Here is a 20,032-nt window from a genome sequence, read left to right on the forward strand (position 1 = left end):
GAGTGTCCGGATACTTTTTAGTGTATATATTGGGTTGTTCGGAAAGTAATTTCGTTTCTTTTTTTTAATGAAAATGAAGGACCATTTTCTTATAGGGTATAAATATTTTATTTAATTATATATTCTCCATTTTGGTGCAATACCAAAGTACCCAATTACCCAATTACCCAATGTTGTCTTTATCAGCTTCAACTGGCCTTCCAGAACGCGGTGCATCTTCAACATCAAAATTGCCGGAACGAAATTTTGCAAACCAGTTTTGGCACTGGCGTTCTATCAGTACATCTTCTCCATGCACATCAAATAATTTTTTTCTTGCTTGAAATATGTCGAAATATAAAGTATGTCGAAAATGCTGCTTTCGACTTTCCATATTTGATAGGCCACCAAACCAAAACTATTGCGCAGAATCAAACATACTTTTTCACAAACAAGTGTTGCTATATCAGCTGTCGAAATATATAATGACAATGCGGCTTAAATGTGAAGCTGGCTGCGAAAAAATACAATTACGCCCCTTACACCTACGAAGCGTGAAACACGGGGTGAAATAAAAGAATTCCTGAAAAATCCTTTTTATTATAAAATGAAACCTCCGGTGACTTCGTGAATTTTACAAATTTCCTGAGAGTATGAAATGTTCTACGATCGAATAAATATGTTTCAAAGAATATCGAGATTTCACCCACCCAGGTGTATCAGTCGTTGGAATCGTCCGCGGACCTTTTTCACCGTCTGCCATTTCTGATCGAATCGATTTCCCGGACAACAATCCTCGAGCGTCATAGCGTTCGAGGCGTCGATAAAATGTTAAACAAGTCGCTGTCCAGTTGGGAGGGCTTGTTGCTCCGTCGGGGTTACTTAAAAAATCATTTCACGGCGATTCGCGCGGGTCCCTATCTCGTCCGAAAAATCAGTGAAGCCGGTTTCCGACGTCGCCGTGACGGCATGGGGACTGTATGGGGATTGTATGGGACGGTACGAGACGGGCCCTAAATCGTGTCTCTGATCCCGCGTTCCCTCGGTGGCGTCTTTTCTGAGGTCCGTGCCGGTGACGGCACTTGTTAATTCGTCTCACGGAATCCCGGGCCAATATGTTCCGCGGCGGTACACCCTGTACATGGCGGGGGCCGAGTACGAAGATACATACATACCTACATGATACCCGCCAATGTGAGTCGATAGCGGAATGGGAAGCCCTCCAGGCTGCTCCAGCGTGGGAACATAAGGTACTTATACGCGCGCGTTCTCCTTCGTTGCTGTTCGCTCTCCTCTCGCTTCTCGCTTCTCGCTTCTCGTTTCTTCGTCTCCTTCGGCTACGTCTCTACACCGAGAACGCCGCATATCGTATCGAGATCCTCGATCGCGATCCTCTCCCGTGTTGACACGACGCGATCCGCGAAATGAAATACGACGAGCGACGCGTATTACGCCAGACAATGCACGGTTTCTATGTATCGTTGCCTGCTGCGACAACCAATCGCTCTAAATTCCGGATTACCTTGTTCCCGGATTCGTCCGAGAACCTTAGGCAATTTGTCCCTGGGAATCCACCGTAATTTCCCACCGTCGCTAATTTGTATGTTTTCCCTATCGTTAGGTTTTGAATTTCTCAAATTGTTCATTACTCGCCTTCGATCTCCGGGAAACGATCCAGAATCGTGTCTCGAGGATACCAAGAGAAATTTGAGTACACCGATGCCTACCGGGAAAATGATTCTTCCCACTGACAAATCGCCAACGTCAAAACTAAGTGCAGATCAAGCATGAGTCAGACATCAGTCAGCGACGATGCGTAATTACGGCTCGGCTTTTGTCTACTCTTAATACCAGCCGTTCCGATTACACGTTTCACGGACAGAGAGTCATGCTGCAGCTCCGGGCTTCGAACATTGTTGTCTAGGCGCTCGTTCTAGCTCGAATTATGTATACTAAAGACCTCGATCTATTCTGTGCTCCCCTAACTTCACTCTTGGTAAATTATAATAAAACACTAGGGGATTCATAGTTGAATTTCTTCGATGGCAATGGTGTTGCATTCGGGTGTTACGAGTAGACTGTGGATTTTATGCGTTTGCGAGAAAAACGAGTACAGCTTAAAACAGTAGAAAAGTTGGACAATGTCTGTTGTATTCAACTCATCAAGATCATTAACCCCTTGCAATACTATATCGAGTGATACTCCTGATGAAGATACTGAACAGAGTCTAATAAATGTTATTAGTTTCCTTTAAACCGAAATAAAATTCTATTTTGGCGTTGTTAATGTACCGCTACTGAAGAACATATAGGCATACAATAGATATAAATTTTCTCCTTTTTTAAATCGTAGACTTAACCCTTTGCACTCGAGTGGTGACTCTGAAGCGTCACTAAACATTGTTGTGGCAATTATTTCCAAAAAATTACAAAAAATATTTGTTGCATTACAAGATTTGTATTGAATAGATTACTAAAAGTTTAAACATTATATGTGGAAACCGGATCAGTTTCGTGTGAATATACTTTCTAAGACGGACGAAAACTGTAGTTTTAGAATTAAAATAGCGCCGAGTACAAAGGGCTAATCAATTGTAGTGCAAGGTGTTAAAGAAAGAAGCTTCAGGGCATCTACTGTTTTGCGCAATTGATGCCGATAATTTTTATTTTGCGAAAAGGTCCACAGGTCGATCGGCACGGACGACTGACCGACACTACAAAAAGATCTTGACGGCTTAAAAAAAAGTCTTTGGGATCAATTGACCTGTCAGATCGATCGCTCACAAGGTCGTTCACCCCTTATTGCGCCCCGAAATGCACATTTCATGGAAATGGCAACGGAGGGCTCGGATGTCGCGGACGCCCTCCCCAGGAACCTCGCTTTTAAGTTAATAACGCAATTACGGCTGCTGCGGCGAGTCCCAACCCTTTTGTCCCCCTCGAGGGGCCCGCGTTCGGGGCCCGATCCTCTTTTTGTCGGTCGCGGCGCGCTAATGCGAACGGTACCCGGCGTTTTTGGCAGCGGCCGGCGATTGTTCCGCGAAACCGCGGAATCGTCGCCGAGAAACGCCGCTTCTCTCTGCTTTTTCTGCCCTTTCTTTCCGCGAAAATGCCGCCATGGATGCTGTAATTTCCTGCGTGGGTTCATCATAGCGACCGACCCCTTGCGGTGCCGCAAATCCCAATGTTTCAACCATCAATCGCGCTATCGCTGCTTCCTCACCTCGATTTTTATCCGAAAAAATTGTTCGAATGAAAATTCGATCTCGCGTTTCTCTGCTGCTTCTTTAATTAAGACGAACACTTTCGACCGGAAGCCCATGAATAGGCTTCCTAGTGACCAAGTTTCCTAGTATGTAAAAGAAGTTCGATAGGAATTTTTTAGATAATAATTTCAGGAGAAGTTGTTACATTGCTCTGGACAATCGTTGAGTTCTCAACTATTTTTAGTTTTTAAAAAAGTATTAGAAAATTGCAGGTAAAGTTTTGACACTGAATCTGCTGTTCCAGTCAAATCTCTCTTTCGGATTTTGTAGTATTGTTAGGAATGTATTATAGTTTGGCAATTATTGTTGGAATCGAAATATCGCGCTCGAAAGAACCGATTCCGGTGATTCGAACGCACGGCGAGGACACTAACTGCACGCTTGCAGCGTGTCGTGGCTGAAGAATTGATACTTTTCGTACACGAATCACTCGCAGAGCGAAGTTTATGGTTTCTCGGTTGCACGAGTGAAGTTCGAAGAATATGATACTCCGGAGGGATTAAGGAAGGAGGGTACGAGCACACACCGATTCGACGATTACGCTTACACGGTAGTAAACGTACCGGGAGTGAATTTATCGTCTAACGTTCTCGCGTCTCACCCGTGATTATAATGTCTTCGTTCGGAAATGATTTAGGGGACACTTAACGAGCCGGCCGCTCACGATGAAATCACTGTGCCAGTCTTTTATTATTTTCCGCTCGAGAGCCGCTCGGGATGAAAGCTGTCCGAACGGGGTGGATGTTCATGCAAATCTCCTGGATCTGCCATAAAATGGCTGCTTGAGGATGCGATACCCCATTTCGCGATTGGTTGTTTTCCTGGTAAAAGTACAAATATACGATTTACTAGATTGAGAATAGTAAACTCGAATGAAACCGGCTATTCAGATGAATAATTTCTTAAAAACTTCGAAATTAATTTAAAAATTAGTTTAACCCATTTGCATCACTCCACGGAACTTCAGAACTTCATATTTCAGCATTATAAGAAAAAATCGAAATTACTACTTTCATCTCCAGCAACACCCACCATTTCTGTTTTTTAGCTAACGAATAACGATAGTGACCAACGAAGTTCAGCGTATGCATAAGGCTCCGGTGATGGTGACCAGGAAAATTGAGCGTATATATACGCTAATGATGCGAATGGGTTAATACAACACCGGCAAATATTAGTCGGGATTCCCAAACAGAGAAATCGTTTTGGAACCACGGAACCCGGAAGTCCTTTCGCAGCAATAAAATTGAATCGGCGTCCCGTTTCGGCTCGCAGGCCTAACATCTGTCCCCATTAGCATGCGGGAATATTAAGATTTGGCATAAATCACTGGATGCTCGTTAGCATACGTCCGCCCGGTATGTTGCGCGCTCGGAATATATTCGATAACGAATACGATCGCATTAAACGATCGCTCGATCGATTCATAATTCATTTCATTGTTCCGTTCGCTGGCTAGAAGATAGAGACGGCGGGAGAGAGAGAGAGAGAGAGAGAGAGAGAGAGAGAGAGAACGAGAGAGGGAGACAGACAATCGTTAGAACTTCTATCGACAGTTCGTTCGTACGGTCGTTAGACGAATCCATAATTCACCGCGCGGACGTTGTCATTTATAGGATCGCAGGTACGACGTGTACCGACGAACACGAACCACGACGACCAAGACGACGATCATCATGATGATGACGATGATGATGCCTGCGACCGATCGCCGCGATCTCCTTTTCCTCCTCCGTGTGTCCAGCCTCTTCTTTACCCCCCGAAGAATGATTTTATGTGTGCGGTACGTGCGGAGATCGATGTACAGGGTGTACCCGTCAAAAATTGGTTCTTAACAATTCCATCGTAAAAGCATTTTCAAAGATTTACTCCAACGCTTCGAGCTCCTTTTTCTTTCCAGTCAAACAGCCTAACAATGTCTTCCCATTGTTCGCATCATTCGGACAGTTTTCTGAAACTTGACAAGATGGTAGCTACATCCCGTTCCTGACACAACATGGCTGCCGACCGAACCTCTTTTCTTATCTTGCCGATTTCAGGTGTCCATACATTTTTCTCCCCTGTTCGATAAACTGATCGATGGCCGCGGACTAATTGCTAAAGATAACGAAGAAATCGATGGCTATCTTGAATCCTAATAAAAGAAGCTCGATAAAGCGCTATCGTTGCATTCACCGCGTCGCCTCCGCCGTCGAACGTATTAATTAATAGCTCAAGTTGTTTCTGCCGAGATTTGCTGCAAAACAAATTGATCAGTTCAAACGTGTCACGTATCTTTTTACGAAAAGATTGTTGCTCGATCTGATTTATTGTTTGCCAATTAAAAAAGGGGATTATTCGATCGATCAAATTTCAGGATATCAGTGTGATAGCTTCGGCTTATTAAAATTGATAAAGCGAGAAGGAAATTAATATTTCGTTCCTTTCTTTCGCAATTGCGAAAAAGCTCTTGAGATTACATTTGCATCAATGGATGGAAATCATTTTTATTTTGCCTAGAGGTACACGGTGTGTCAACGATTGTGCCACAGTTTGATGTACTTGTTTTAGAATACGAGATTGCAAAGGAAAAACAGCTGTACGAACAAAAGTGCAAAACGAGATGTAAGCTAGGATAGGATAATTTTTGTTGTCGGCTGGTTTTAGAATTGGGTCCGGTAGGATCGAGCACCCTGTATAGCCTTGGCTGGACCCACGGAGCGAGCGGGCAACTTCGGAACGTCTGACCCTTGACCCAGGAGTTCTCTCCGTCCTGCTCCACGGATCGCGTTCCTCTTCGGCCCGTTTCTCCTCGTGTTCTTCTACCGTCCTGCACGTTACATACCCTGCTTTATACTTGCGCTTTAAGCGCCCTGGCCTCTTTTAAATAGCGGGCCTGCTCGAGGGGCCCACGCCGCTCCACCGAGCACCGAGCACCGAGCACCGAGCAGCGTTACCGATCCTCCTGGACTTCCAACCAAATGGAAGGAGGATCCTCCTGCCTCCGAACATCCACCTGGAATATCATTACTGCATCTCCTCCTGGGCCTTCGAACCTTCAAAAACCTAGCATTCTTCATTCCTGCATTTTACGCTCTTTTGTCGGTTACCTTTGTCAACCCAACTCCATTTAAACACTCGTTGAATTTGTACAGATTTTTCTATATTTGCTTGAACTAAGCAATTCTCGAAATCTGGACTCACCATATTTTTGCTCTTCAATTACCGTCTCGTGAACTTATGGCAGAAGTGGCCAAGTGCGCTTCGAAAGAGCAGAGGCATTAATAAATTTTAAGAATTATATTTCCTTGCTTGTCTTCTTTGGTGAAATATTTTATTAAATTCCAAGTATCTACCTCCTTTAGGAAATATCAACAAGATTTAGTAAAAGAAAATCGTGGATTCTCTGAATATGTGTACCAGAACTTCGAACAACAAACTGTATAAACTGCAAGTTTTTGGAACGTTGGCATCAGTTGTGTAGTCGGTTTACCACCGGAATGGTTGATAACGAACCGGGCATTTTAATCAAGATGGCGTCGCCAACTGGAGAACGATTTTACTGAATGGGGTCGCGGTGCTCCAGACGGGGTGGACGTCCTGGACGCGGAACTTAACGAGAGGTCAATGTTCACGACACGAAGACATTACCTTGGACATAAATCTAAACAATATCCTCCCGCAGTCACGTTTCATTTATGCTCCAATAATGACGGGCCGTTGCAACGCTGCAGCGTGAATGTGCCTCGAATTTTCTACGATACTTATGCTCGATTATACAAACACATATTTGACATTTTATCCGAGATCTCCTTCTCGAGAACAATTGGTTACACATTTAATGCTTCTCTCATTATCCGTTCGTCGCGGTATTGTAATATAGTTCGCGGTGTTATTCGGCCGGAGGAATGCAAATTCGATCGGGACAACGCGGGGCGTAATAAAAGAGGGGAAATTGAATGAAAGATGCCGCGGCATCTCGGGATTTCGATGCGCTTTCCCGTGTATTTACATGGACGGAACGAGACCCGTGGTTCCGAAGGCAGAATAAGTATGAGGTAATAGTTCCTGATGGACTCGGGATGAGATGGAGGGTCTTATCTCGCTGCTAGACACAAAAGGAACTCCTACCTCGCGATTCCCAGTCGCGGGAGCATCCTGGATGCCAGGCAAATTACCAAACAGAAATTCCCTTACTTGCGAATATTTTCGTTAAATCGAATATATTAGGGGGGCCCATAAGTAATCAATTATTTTGAAATCTAAAACAAACTTTGTAGTAAATTTAAGTTTTTATTTCTTAGCTTATTACATAATCTCCATCATTGTCAAGGACAGTTTGCCCTCTTATAGAGATCCAGGGTTCGTGAAGCAAAATATGACTCAAGGTGCCTCCTTACATCTTCTACAGAATGTTTTATTTCTTAAATAATGCTCCAGAGATCTGAAAAGATCAGAGGGAGCAATATCCGGTGAGTACGGGGGGTGCGGTAAAACTTCCCATTGCAATTCTCTGATTTTTTCCTATTTTTATATTTTTACCTTTTCTGTGAACTAAAGATGCCCTCTTTTTCAATAGTTCTGATTCCAGCCGTTGTAATGGCTGACAATACAACTCAGCAGTAACTGTTTCTCCAGGTTTCAACAACTCAAAGTGACTTATGCCACGACAGTCCCACCAAATGCACAGTAACACCTTTCTAAGTGATAAGCTAGGTTTAGGGGTTGATATTGCGGTTTGATTTGCAGAAAGCCATTGCTTCGAACGCTTTATGTTATCACAAAGAATCCATTTTTCATCTCCGGTAACGATTCTGCTAAGAAATGGATCTCTACGAAATCTGGATAGCAACGAAGTGCAAATTGATCGACGAATATTCTTGTTGGTCTCAGATAATTGATGCGGTGCCCATATTCCTTGCCTATATGCCTTTCCCATTTCGTGTAGGCGCCTTTGTATAGTTGACCATATGGGCCCAAGGCTTCTCGATAATTCCTGTATACTTAATTTTGAATCAGCTTCCACTAGAGATTTTAGGGTGTCATTATCAAATTGGTCGTCCACTTCAAGACTTGTCAGAGAGATCACAATCACCAGCAGCAAACCTTCTGAACCAACGTTGACACTTGTTGACCTTCAATACATCTCCATAAACATCGAAAATTTTCTTTGTTGCTTCTGTTGCATTAAATCCCACATGAAAAAGTATGCAATGACGAATATGATCCACGGAAGGTACGGACGCCGCCATTTTATTACAAGGTATTTTTAGAATATTTTGAACACAGGCTGCTTCACCGAAAACTGTAAAAGAATACGCGTTTCCTCTTGAACGATCGGTACAGAACTAAAGGCAAAACAAATTCTGTGCAAATAATTGATTACTTATGGGTACCTAGTGTTCCTTCTCGAGAAATTCCAGTATTTCTCGAGAAATGTAAATCTAGGAAAATTCTTATGAATCTCATTTATTTTATAACATATAAATTCTTAAATTCTCTTAAATTCTTATTTAAAACTTTAGAAAAACTGAATACTGAATTGAGTAATGAGTTTCTTGTTGTTATTACAGAAGAAATATCTAAAAGAAGAGACAAGATTGTTTTATCCCTTATAAAATATCTGCATAATCCAGAATCTCTGCAAAAAGATTCAGCAGATACATTGTTTTATTTAACATCCAAGGCAGATATGTATAAAGTGGCAAAACAAATTCTAAGCAGACTTTTTGGAAAATATAACAATGATTCTTATGAAAATAGTGAAAAACTTTCAGATTCTCAGAATGGGGAACTATCACTGGAAAAACAGTTAGAATTAGAAATTGCAGACAGCCTTCAAGAATTTAGTGTCAAGAGTTTAGCGGCAGAAGAAAATAAATTCCGGACTCCAACAAAGGAATTCCAAATTTTTGAGTCCACTAGAAAAAAGACACCCAATCTTCAGCAACTTTTGGATGTTCTGTATACGATAAAGCCAACATCCACACAAAATGAAGGAAATTTTACTACGGCTACAGATTTTGTTACAAAAAAAAAAAAAGAAGTAGATTGTCTGATTTTACATTAGACGCATTATGTTTCTTAAGAAGTCATTTCAAAACAAAAGCGTAATGTTTCACTTCATAAAAGTTTGGTAAAAGTTTGCCAATATTTCATTATTTTATTAAAAATTCTCGAGAAATATTGCCTCATTTCTCATTTCTCGAGAAATGAAAAATGTTGAGAAATCAGGAACACTATGGGCACCCCTAATAATTCTTTTTTCTTTTGGTATAGAATTGGAGCGAAGGGCGTTCGATCAATTAACAAATATAATTCCGGTGTGTGCAACTTCCAAAAGTTTCTCGCGCGCTATCCAGACCCGGGGAATTATCAGGAATTAAATGCCATTAAATTTACGATTGCTCGCCGACAATTACCGGCGCGGCACACCGAGAGGAGACGTGTGTTCGCCCATTGCTCGCCTCCCTCGCCCGCTCTGGTAGCGTAATAACAGGGAGGCAACCCTGAAATTGTGGTCTCACCCGATATCCCGTCTCTCGATGGGGCATCGTTTCAGAATTTATTGGCGGCATCGATCACGAACACTCTTATCAATGACGGTCGCTCGATGGAAATTCCTACGCGCCGCCGGATTCCTTCAAACGCGTCCAACGCGTTTCCGCTTTCGTCTCCGATCGCAAAAAATTCTCCAACTACCCTCTACCAACTCGACAATACCTGCACCACCATTTTACCCCGATCCGTAGCGGAACTTATCTTTTCATCTCGTCCTCATTTCACTTTCATCTTATCCCGATTTTTACTCTGAAAGCGAGTACCAAGAAATTCTTTGCCATTTTTCACCACGAGAGCCACAGCAAGAGTGAAATATAATCGATGGATTCATAAATTTAAAGGACGGTGGTTCCTTTTCCCGTTCCTTAGGCCGTTCACAGATTTATTTAACAATTTTTTAAAGGTATTTTTAAAATTAATTCTTGTATTAGTTTGTTTCTGTAGCTAGACTGCGGATTTTATGCATTGACGACAAAACGAACAGGTACCATTTGAAACCGAAGGAGAGTTGAAATAATTAAACACCATCGACGCAGTATCGTCGTCTTGTTAAAATTGTGAACGAAAGATTGAAATTTGGCTCTTGCGATTAAGGTAAACAATTTTTATTTCGCAGAAAGATCCGCAGTCTAGTAATTTTCTTGAACGACTCAGCAATGAATGCGACCGATGTTTATAGCTTTGTCGCAAGCACAAGATTGCGTTTGATTCAGACTTCGCACAATTTTGTGCTTCGCAAAAGTGAATTTTAAGTAACAACTGTCGATCAAATGTGTTAAGATTGGGATTAAACATTGCTGAAGAATTCTTCCCGAGGTTTTTCGGGACGTTCTCTCCGGCGGATCAAGCAATCCCATGTTTCCCCGGAGTTCTCGCGTGTAATCTCGGATCCGGCGGGTCCCCGTCGTTTACGATCGTTCCCGCCGTCAGACGAGAACCCATTCCTCGAACTATGCAATTACCTTGGTTTTGTCTTGCGACTTACTGCAGGGAGAATCATTGCGAAATCGAGCGGCGGCGGCGCAACAAGATGACCGCCTACATCACCGAACTATCGGACATGGTGCCGACGTGTTCAAACCTGGCGCGGAAACCGGACAAATTGACTATACTCAGGATGGCGGTCGCCCATATGAAGACCCTCAGGGGTGAGTACCTTCTCTTGCTACCTTCCTATTATCCTCGATTGAGTCATCGGGAACGCGAATCGCACCTATCTCCCAAACCACTTACCATCAATTTTCTCGTTTCACAAATTTCACCTTCGCGCAATACTGAAAACAACGACGACCTAAATCGCAAAGTTCGAAAACGGCAGGCGAGAGATCGACGAGCTTCTCCGTCCAAACGTTCTCCGTAATTGTACAGGGAAGAACGAACAGTATCGGCCCAATTCAGTTGATACTAATTTTTCAGCGTCAGTTTTCTGCATCCAAACGTTCTACATAGTTCTACAATAAAGAAGAAATAACATTAGCTCCAGTGAAGACCAATAGACTCGCGGAGGAAACGACAAACGCTGTCTGTCCTAGCATACTAATTTTTCAGCAACAGTTTTCTACATCCAAACGTTCTACATAGTTCTACAATAAAGAAGAAATAACATTAGCTCCAGTAAATACCAATAGACTCGCGGAGGAAACGACAAACGCTGTCTATCCTAGCATACTAATTTTTCAGCAACAGTTTTCTACATCCAAACGTTCTACATAGTTCTACAATAAAGAAGAAATAACATTAGCTCCAGTAAAGACCAATAGCGGAGGAAACGAGGAAACGATTTCTATCCTAGTATATTAATTTGTCAACGTCAGTTTCTTACGTCCAAACGTGCTCCATAATGTTACAGCGAAGAAGAAACAATATCAGCTTCATTAAAGGCAAGATCTTGCTGAAGAGGCGAAGAAATGCTTTCAGTTCTCCTATACTAATTTTACAACTCCAGCCTGGAATCATTACAGTTCTACCGTTGAAGAAGAAACAACGCTTGAACGAAAGCCATGAAAGTACAAAATCCTGATGAATACACGAAGAGACGCGGTCTTGTTGGAAAGTTGTCTGTAAATACACTACCGCTCAAAAGTATCCAGACACTCCGCGGTGGATACGTCGATGAATCTCGTATTTAACACTTTATTAATCGGCTTTTTGTCCCGGACGCTTACCGACCGGAAGCATATTAGTTTATTAGTTTAATAGTTTGTTAGTCTATTAACCCTTTGCACTCGGCACAATTTTCATTCTAAAACTACATTTTTCTTCCGTCTTGGAATATTTTCATTTTATTCGTACGAAACTGATCCGATTTCCACATATAATATTTAAATGTTTAGTGATCTATGAAATACAAGTTTTGTAATGTACCAAATATTTTGTAATATTTTTTAAATAATGCCACAAGAATTTCTAGTGGTGCTTCAGAGACGCCGCTCGGGTGCAAAGGGTTAAATCTGCCGACAGAATGTGGTTACCCAACCCTTAATCGGTTGGAAACAGAGCCGGGGTCAGGGAAGTATTTGTGGTCGAATGATCGGTAAGAAGCGTGTAAGACGTTCGACCGGAACCGGTCGGTAAAGTGTTAATTTTAGCGCAGTATTGGTAAGTTCCACATAGGTAATTTTTAATTTAAAACGTTAGATATTTCACAGGAAACTAATAAAAATCGATTTTAGGCACTGAAGTAACCTTTATGCAGTGCTAATACATATTTCGCAAGTGTCCGGATACTTTTGAGCGGTAGCGTGTGTACTTCGTCAGCCTTTTACTCGGTGGTTCTTTAAAGTATTCCAGTGCAAAGCTATGATATCCGAAGCAACGATCAACCGCGTAGATTCTCAAAGTTCAGCATCGATAGTCGCAGTTGAAAAGGAATCGAGCTCGCTCGGCAGGGCGTAATTCAATCGCCGCGCGTCAAAACTCGAAGATCGCGTTGCCGAAGTTATTTCGCTGCCCGTGACGGATAACTCAAACACCACGGGGACGTAATCGTCACGTCCGTTGGCTGGCTACTTTGCGTCCACTTTATCGGACACACCTATGTGCCCGCGGTGAAATTGTATTTTCCGCACCGTTCGATAATACCGTCGCAAATTCGAAACTTTGATTAGCGAACTCCTGCGGGGTTCGGGCCACGGTAGACACAACCGAGAGGACGTTGACCGGGTTCGACACTCGTGCCGGACGTAATCCCACGTGTACCATTCGTTCGATCGTCATCCACGAACCGGCATAATCGAATCAAATCGGAACTGTTTTTCTCGAGCTTCTTTTCAAAACCAATTACATTTTTGCTGGACGAACAGCGTCCTTGCCAGAGGAACTAAAAATATCTCGGGAATCATCGAATCTATTTGCACGAGATTTTGTATAGACGTTCTTGAGACTGCGGTTTAGTATACTCTATTCTTTTCGATTAGTTGTTGAAATTTGTTGCTCAGAATTTTTAACTAGATGAATTGTACCCTTGCTGAAGCGCCTAAAAATGTCCTGAAAACCAGCTGATCTATTTGCACGAGATTTTTTATAGACGTTCTTGAGACTGTGGTTTAGTATACTCTATAAGATCTTTTCGATTAGTTGTTCAAATTTGTTGCTCAGAATTTTTAACTAGATAAATTGTACCCTTGCTGAGGCGACTAAAAATGTCCTGAAAACCAGCTGATCTATTTGCACGAAATTTTGTATAGACGTTCTTGAGACTGTGGTTTAGTATACTCTATAAGATCTTTTCGATTAGTTGTTCAAATTCCTTGCTCAGAACTTTTACTAGGTAAATAGTACCTTTACTGAAGCGACTAAAAATGTCTTGAGATCCAGCTGATCTATTTGCACGAAATTTTTTATAGACGTTCTTGCGATTTAGTACTCGTTGTAAGATATTTTCAATTTGGTGCTCAGATTTTGCCCAAGAAAAAGGTTGATTTGTATCGGACGAAGTTGCTGCTGTTTTGGAAAATATTTCGAGGATGTGTGCTATTAGCACCTAGCGTCGCAGAGAATCGTTTTTGACTGTCCAGTTAATTGTCCGTGGAAATGGTCCCGGTACCTGTAGCATCCAAAGGGGGATGACTATAGTCGTGCCACGAGTTTGTCCGGTTGTTGTCAGTCTCGGAGAAGCCATCCGGCCGGCGGGTTGCACCGGAACGGTCGTAATTCACCGAAGGTTTCGTCGGTTGTTGGTCATATCGAATGCAGAAAGCGCGATTATATGCTTCCGGTGTAAGAATGGGTGGAGTTGCTCGGTCGGCTGTCCCTTTAGCCCCGGACGAGCGAGCGGCACGGCTCGGCTCGGTGAGAGCTTAGGCTCTCTCCCGTGCGTGCACACACGCACTCAAACCCAGCACACATGCCCCGTTGTCCCCTTCCCCGTTTCTGGATCGGTGTGCGTGCCGTGATTCCCAGCTAAGTATTGGTGGTGCGTCGCATTGTTTATAGCCACTTCTCCTCTTTCCCGACAAGAGGGCCGCTGAATACAAATTGCTCGAACCGGAGAGCCTCTCTCTTACCTGACCGGGAGGAGAGGCTATCGCCTCCGGGATACGTCGACGATCGTTCCCGCGCCGCGTTCTACACGCACCCCTTGTCCTCGTTGCGCCCGACGCACCTCTCGGGCCCGGGTTCAACCTAAACCTTCGAAACATCAACCAAATTCAGACGATACCACCGATTTTTCGAATTGTTCAATATCCTGCTCATTCAAGTCTCATCGGGGACTTGGCTGGTCTAGTGACAAGCGATACGCAGGTTTAGGGGATGCTAGACCCATCGGTAGCTCTCCTTCAAATCCTCGTCGAAGACTAGAACACCGTTACAAAAGAAAAATTCAGATTGGAAGACCACCGTTTATGTCAATAGCTGGTTCTTCGGAGGACATTTATAGTCTAGGAAAATCAACGCCGAATTTGATACGAGTATACTGCCTAGAAGGTAGCTGGGAGTTCAGGGAACGCAGGGTTCAGACGGGGGTTCCAGAGAAAACAGAGCACCATGGAACACTTTATCTACCGGCAAGCCTGTTAACAGAATTTTCAATGATTCTGCTGTTCCAAAAGGAGAGCTTAAAAATCTATCACCTAATAATACCGAACGAAACGATTGAATCGCTAAGGATGACGATTGAAGTTGTTGCTGTCGAATGATCTGTTAAAAATTCGGAGGAGATAAAACCTAGAAAAATTTGTAGGAACTTGAGGAGGTTCCTGAAGTTGAAGAGAAATTCGTAATAGACTTTTATCAATTTTAATTTTAAATTGGAGGCTTGTCTAGAGACAGGCAAGAGACACGAAGAAATTCGGTGCCGAACCTCCGTACCAAAAATGAGGACGGAGCAGCTCGGCAGCGCAGGTAACTATCGAGGTGCAAGATCGGAATTGCAAAGCGGACAGGATCCCGCGAGGCGGCAGTGAACGAGACAGCGAGGGAGAGAGGGAGAAAGAAGGAGAGAAAGGGAGAGAGAGAGAGAGAGAGAGAGAGAGAGAGAGAGAGAGAGAAAGAGAGGGGCGCGATGCGATCTTTACCCCGATATACGGAGAAATTCCGGGAAGAGGTACTTTAACGACTTCCAAACAAGATCTATGGAAGACCCCGGGTGACCTTCGTTACCATTACCTTCCACGTGGAGAACGTCTTCGATGGACATTAATGCCGCGCGATTCGGTCGGGTTTCCTCTCCACGAGCGCCCGGAGACGGACGATCCAGCGTGCCGGCCCGCCGGCGATCTTAGCACGCTCTTGATCTCGATCTATATACACTATTACGTTTAGTAGCGACGTAAATCATAGCGAACCCGATGGCTTCACTTCCACGGCGATCTTACGATCTGCTCTCTCCTCCGAGCCGTCCGCAACGGGCTTCTTCTTGCTGTCCTTCAACACGACGCTGGAATATTCTTCGTTGAAACTCTGCCGTGGCCTATCCTTCTGCAAAGATAATAATAGTCCCAAGGGGCTACGTACACTTTCATTTTTGCTTCCTGAAACGCCATTTGTATTATAAAACGCGGTACGCGGTAACCATTGCAACTTCTATCGCTTTATCTAAAACGACGTTGATTTTTCGGAACATGGCTGCTATTTCAATTCCGAAGTTTGATTTTTCGGAGGAAGAAAAGCATGTTTCTTTTTATTTTTGAAGTCTGAAGAAGTAAGGGAAATTAATCTAAAAGTGTACCTGGTGCTAGATCCTGAGCTATGGTCCTCGGATCTAGACCCTGAGACCTAGGCATCTTAACGAAGGAAGAGAGATACCCGGTAGAGGATCACCGTGATCTTCAAAGCTAAATCACCAAGAGGCATTTAATCTAGCCTCGCTGGTAATTACCCAAGGAATCCTAAATGAAAATTAGACTCGCGCTAGACAAGGACAACCAGAGTGAAAGGCGCACCGTGGCTTTTTGGAGCTAGAGCTCGTTGGATAAACGGTCCAGAGACCCCAGATCCCAACGAATAAAGGTAACTATCCGGCAGAGGGTTGCCGTGATCTAAATTTTTAGGGGATGCGGAGCTCGTCGATCGATAGGGGGTTGAGATGTTCAACAAAGGAACTATTAGATCCCAGCACCGGAGCGTCTTGAATCTTCACGTACAAGGGCACTCGTTCATTCGTCCCGCCTGGAAAGTGTTACTCGATACACGTGTAACATTCTCTCTCTCTCTCTCTCTCTCTCTCTCTCTCTCTCTCTCTGTCTTGCGACTAAAACTTTCCGATCGACATTGGTCGTTTACAAGATACGTGATTCGCCACGGTGTCCTTCTTGGATTCAGAATCGACAGACATTCTTACGTTAGCTTGTAATTTAATTTGTCTCAGGTACCGGAAGCACGGCGACGGACAACGCGTACAAACCTTCCTTCCTCACCGACCAGGAGCTGAAACATCTGATCCTGGAGGCGGCCGACGGATTCCTGTTCGTGGTCAGCTGCGATACCGGCAGGATCATCTATGTTTCCGATTCCGTCGCACCTGTTTTGAACTACACGCAGAGCGACTGGTACGGGACCAGTCTGTACTCGCAGGTCCACCCCGATGACACGGAGAAGGTGAGGGAGCAGCTCAGCGCGGAGGAGCCGCAGCACGGAGGCAGGGTCCTGGATCTGAAGACGGGGACTGTGAAGAAGGAGGGCCAGTGTGAGTGGACGTGGCCCCTTTCGCGAAGAAGTTAACTAGATTGTATTAGGGATACCCATAAGTAATCAATTATTCGCACAGAATTTGTTTTGCCTTTAGTTCTGGTACCGATCGTTGAAGAGGAAACACGTATTCTTTTACAATTTTCGGTAAAGCAGCCTGTGTTCTAAATATTCTAAAAAATCCTCTTCCGAGGATCATATTCGTCATTGCGATCATCAATTTGCGATGTTTATGGAGATGTATTGCCTCGACAGGCCTCGAAGTGGACGACCAGTTCAATTAGATAATGACACACTACAATCTCTAATGGAAACTGATCCAAAATTAAGTATATAAGAATTATCGAGAAGCATTGAGTCCACATGGTCAACTATACAAAGGCGCCTACACGAAATGGGAAAGGCATATAGGCAAGGAATATGGGCACCGCATCAATTATCTGAGACCAACGAGAATATTCATCGATCAATTTGCACTTCATTGCTATCCAGATTTGGTAGAGATCCATTTCTTAGCAGAATCGTTGCCGGAGATGAAAAATGGATTCTTTGTGATTACATAAAGCGTCTGAAGCAATGGCTTTCTGCAAATCAAACCGCAGTATCAACCCCTAAACCTAGCTTATCACTTAGGAAGGTGTTACTGTGCATTTGGTGGGACTGTCGTGGCATAATTCAGTTTGAGTTGTTGAAACCTGGAGAAACAGTTACTGCTGAGTTGTATTGTCAGCAATTACAACGGCTGTATTCAGAACTATTGAAAAAGAGGGCATCTTTAGTTCACAGAAAAGGTGTAATACTGCAAACTGACAATGCCCGGCCCCATACAGCGAAACTCACTCAGGAAAAAATCAAAGAATTGCAATGGGAAGTTTTACCGCACCCCCCGTACTCACCGGATATTGCTCCCTCTGGTCTTTTCAGATCTCTGGAGCATTATTTAAGAAATAAAACATTCTGTAGAAGATGCAAGGAGGCACCTTGAGTCATATTTGGCTTCACGAACCCTGGATTTCTATAAGAGGGGGATTGAAAATTTACAGGAAAGATGGCAAACTGTCCTTGATAATGATGGAGATTATATAATAAATTAAGAAATAAAAACTTGAATTTACTACAAAGTTTGTTTTAGATTTCAAAATAATTGATTACTTATGGTTCCCCCTAATAGTTTAAAGTGGGAACTCCGTCATCAAGTAATTGAAAATTGTTATCGATAACGCTGATGACTTCCACGAATGAAATAGTTTCTAACATGTCGCTAGCGATAGAAGGAACGGATTGTTGAACTGTTGGACGTGTTGCAGCGTCCATGAGGATGTGCATGGGGTCGAGGAGGGGCTTCATCTGTCGCATGAAGGTGGGGAACCTTCAAACAACCGGCGACATGGCCGCCGCTCATGGCCTCCACCGTATGAAGCAGAGGAACTCGCTGGGCCCGGCCAGGGATGGTCAGAATTACGCGGTGGTCCACTGTACAGGATACATCAAAAACTGGCCCCCCACCGGTGAGTTTGGCCCCTACGGATTCTCCAATGTTTCGTCGTTAATCGTCGGACATATAACGGTCGGCACCGCGACGTAGCGCCAACTTTCTATTTTAAAGCGAGGGAGACGGCTCGCAGGTGGAATATGAACGAACCCGCGCCTGGCTTCGTAGAAATACGGGGATAGCGACGTTTGTACTATAAATTAAGAGCCGCCGGTGGCTAGAGCCGGAGACAGACCACGGACGGATACCGTGCGGATCGGTTTATAAGAATGAATGGAATCGTCTTGACCTAACAGCCGACAGACGGGCCGGAATACCGATAACTATGCCGGGACACACGGGCTTCGATGCGGAATTCGTATGCCATGTCGCGGCCCCCGATACATAATCAGAAAGACCGGCACTCGATGCTAGTCGTTTTGCCTCCTGGCAAACGAATTTGTATAGACACCTTTCCTGGTTCGCCCAAGCGGGAAATTTGGCGTTTCTCACGTTCGAACCTATACTGAAACTTTAACCATGATTAACTGAAACAGTGGAAATTGTAATTCGAGATTGCATGGAGCATAAGCTTTTTGGCAAACAGCGTTTATGGAGGCATCTCTGAGCCCACAATAGCATGTCTGAAAAAAAGTTCACTCATTTAGAACGTTGTCCTCGTTTATTTTAAGAATATGTTGTATTTAATAGTCTCCAAAATGACTATTCTCTACATACATATACTAGTGAAGGGACAGAGATGGCTCGATCCGCGCAGACACAAGTCCAACCCAAAATAGTATAAGTAATTGTAAGCCTGACACACTTAGCACGACACTGTAGTACGCATCAGCATAGAAATCACAACCAGTGAATGATTATGAGGAGTCATAGACTGATTCATAATTTTACGCTGTAGGTGATTTTGTTCCCCCATGTGTACCAGGTGTGGGCATAGGTGACAGGGGGCCTGGTAGTGTTCAAGCTAGACCTGACGGTGTAGTTGCAGATGAAAACACCAGCAGCAATTGCTGCCTGGTTGCCATTGGACGACTACAGGTCACTAGCACACCAAATAGTAGCGATTTAGCAGGTTCCAATAGCAATAATGGTAAGCGAAAGATGAAGTACCATTAAAACCATCTTGACTGAAGTACCTTGAGCTTTCTAATTGCGAATGATTTTCAGAATTTATCTCGCGTCACTCGGCTGAAGGTAAATTTACCTTCGTGGACCAAAGAGTCGGTGGAATTCTAGGCTACACACCTTCAGAACTCTTAGGTCACCCGTGCTACGAATTCTTCCACCCGGAAGACTTGACGCACATGAGAGAAAGCTTCGAGCAAGGTAAAGTACCTGGGAACAGGGCTTGAAACGGTTCTGATAATAAATCTTCAAGCCCTGCGTGGAAAGAACCGATTGTCCTCCTGTTGATTGTCGTTAACGAATACTCGTCTCCGCAGTGTTGAAGCTGAAAGGCCAAGTGGTGTCTGTGATGTACAGATTTCGAGCCAAAAATCGCGACTGGGTGTGGTTAAGGACGTCCGCATTTGCATTTTTAAACCCGTTCAACGATGACGTCGAATACATTGTCTGTACCAACACGCATGCAAAGTAAGTATTTTCACGTGTCCGTGACCGATACCCA

General features: G+C 43.7%; 1 protein-coding gene across 9 annotated transcripts in view; it reads left to right on the forward strand.

Moving 5' to 3' along the window:
- Tgo (Aryl hydrocarbon receptor nuclear translocator homolog tgo) overlaps window positions 1–20,032 on the forward strand; it is a 50,355-nt gene that overhangs the window by 26,942 nt on the left and 3,381 nt on the right. For 4 of the 9 annotated variants that reach the window (XM_076787951.1, XM_076787943.1, XM_076787944.1 and 1 more), the window contains 6 exons: window positions 10,772–10,933; window positions 16,594–16,911; window positions 18,221–18,421; window positions 19,304–19,495; window positions 19,573–19,731; window positions 19,848–19,998. In XM_076787951.1, the coding sequence (XP_076644066.1) occupies window positions 10,772–10,933; window positions 16,594–16,911; window positions 18,221–18,421; window positions 19,304–19,495; window positions 19,573–19,731; window positions 19,848–19,998 (1,183 nt within the window). The remainder of the gene's footprint in view (window positions 1–10,771; window positions 10,934–16,593; window positions 16,912–18,220; window positions 18,422–19,303; window positions 19,496–19,572; window positions 19,732–19,847; window positions 19,999–20,032) is intronic. The other 5 variants (XM_076787952.1, XM_076787946.1, XM_076787948.1 and 2 more) reach the window with 4 other exon arrangements.

This window comes from Halictus rubicundus, chromosome 5 (genome assembly GCF_050948215.1).
Source record: "Halictus rubicundus isolate RS-2024b chromosome 5, iyHalRubi1_principal, whole genome shotgun sequence".
NCBI classification, from domain to species: Eukaryota; Metazoa; Arthropoda; class Insecta; order Hymenoptera; family Halictidae; genus Halictus; species Halictus rubicundus.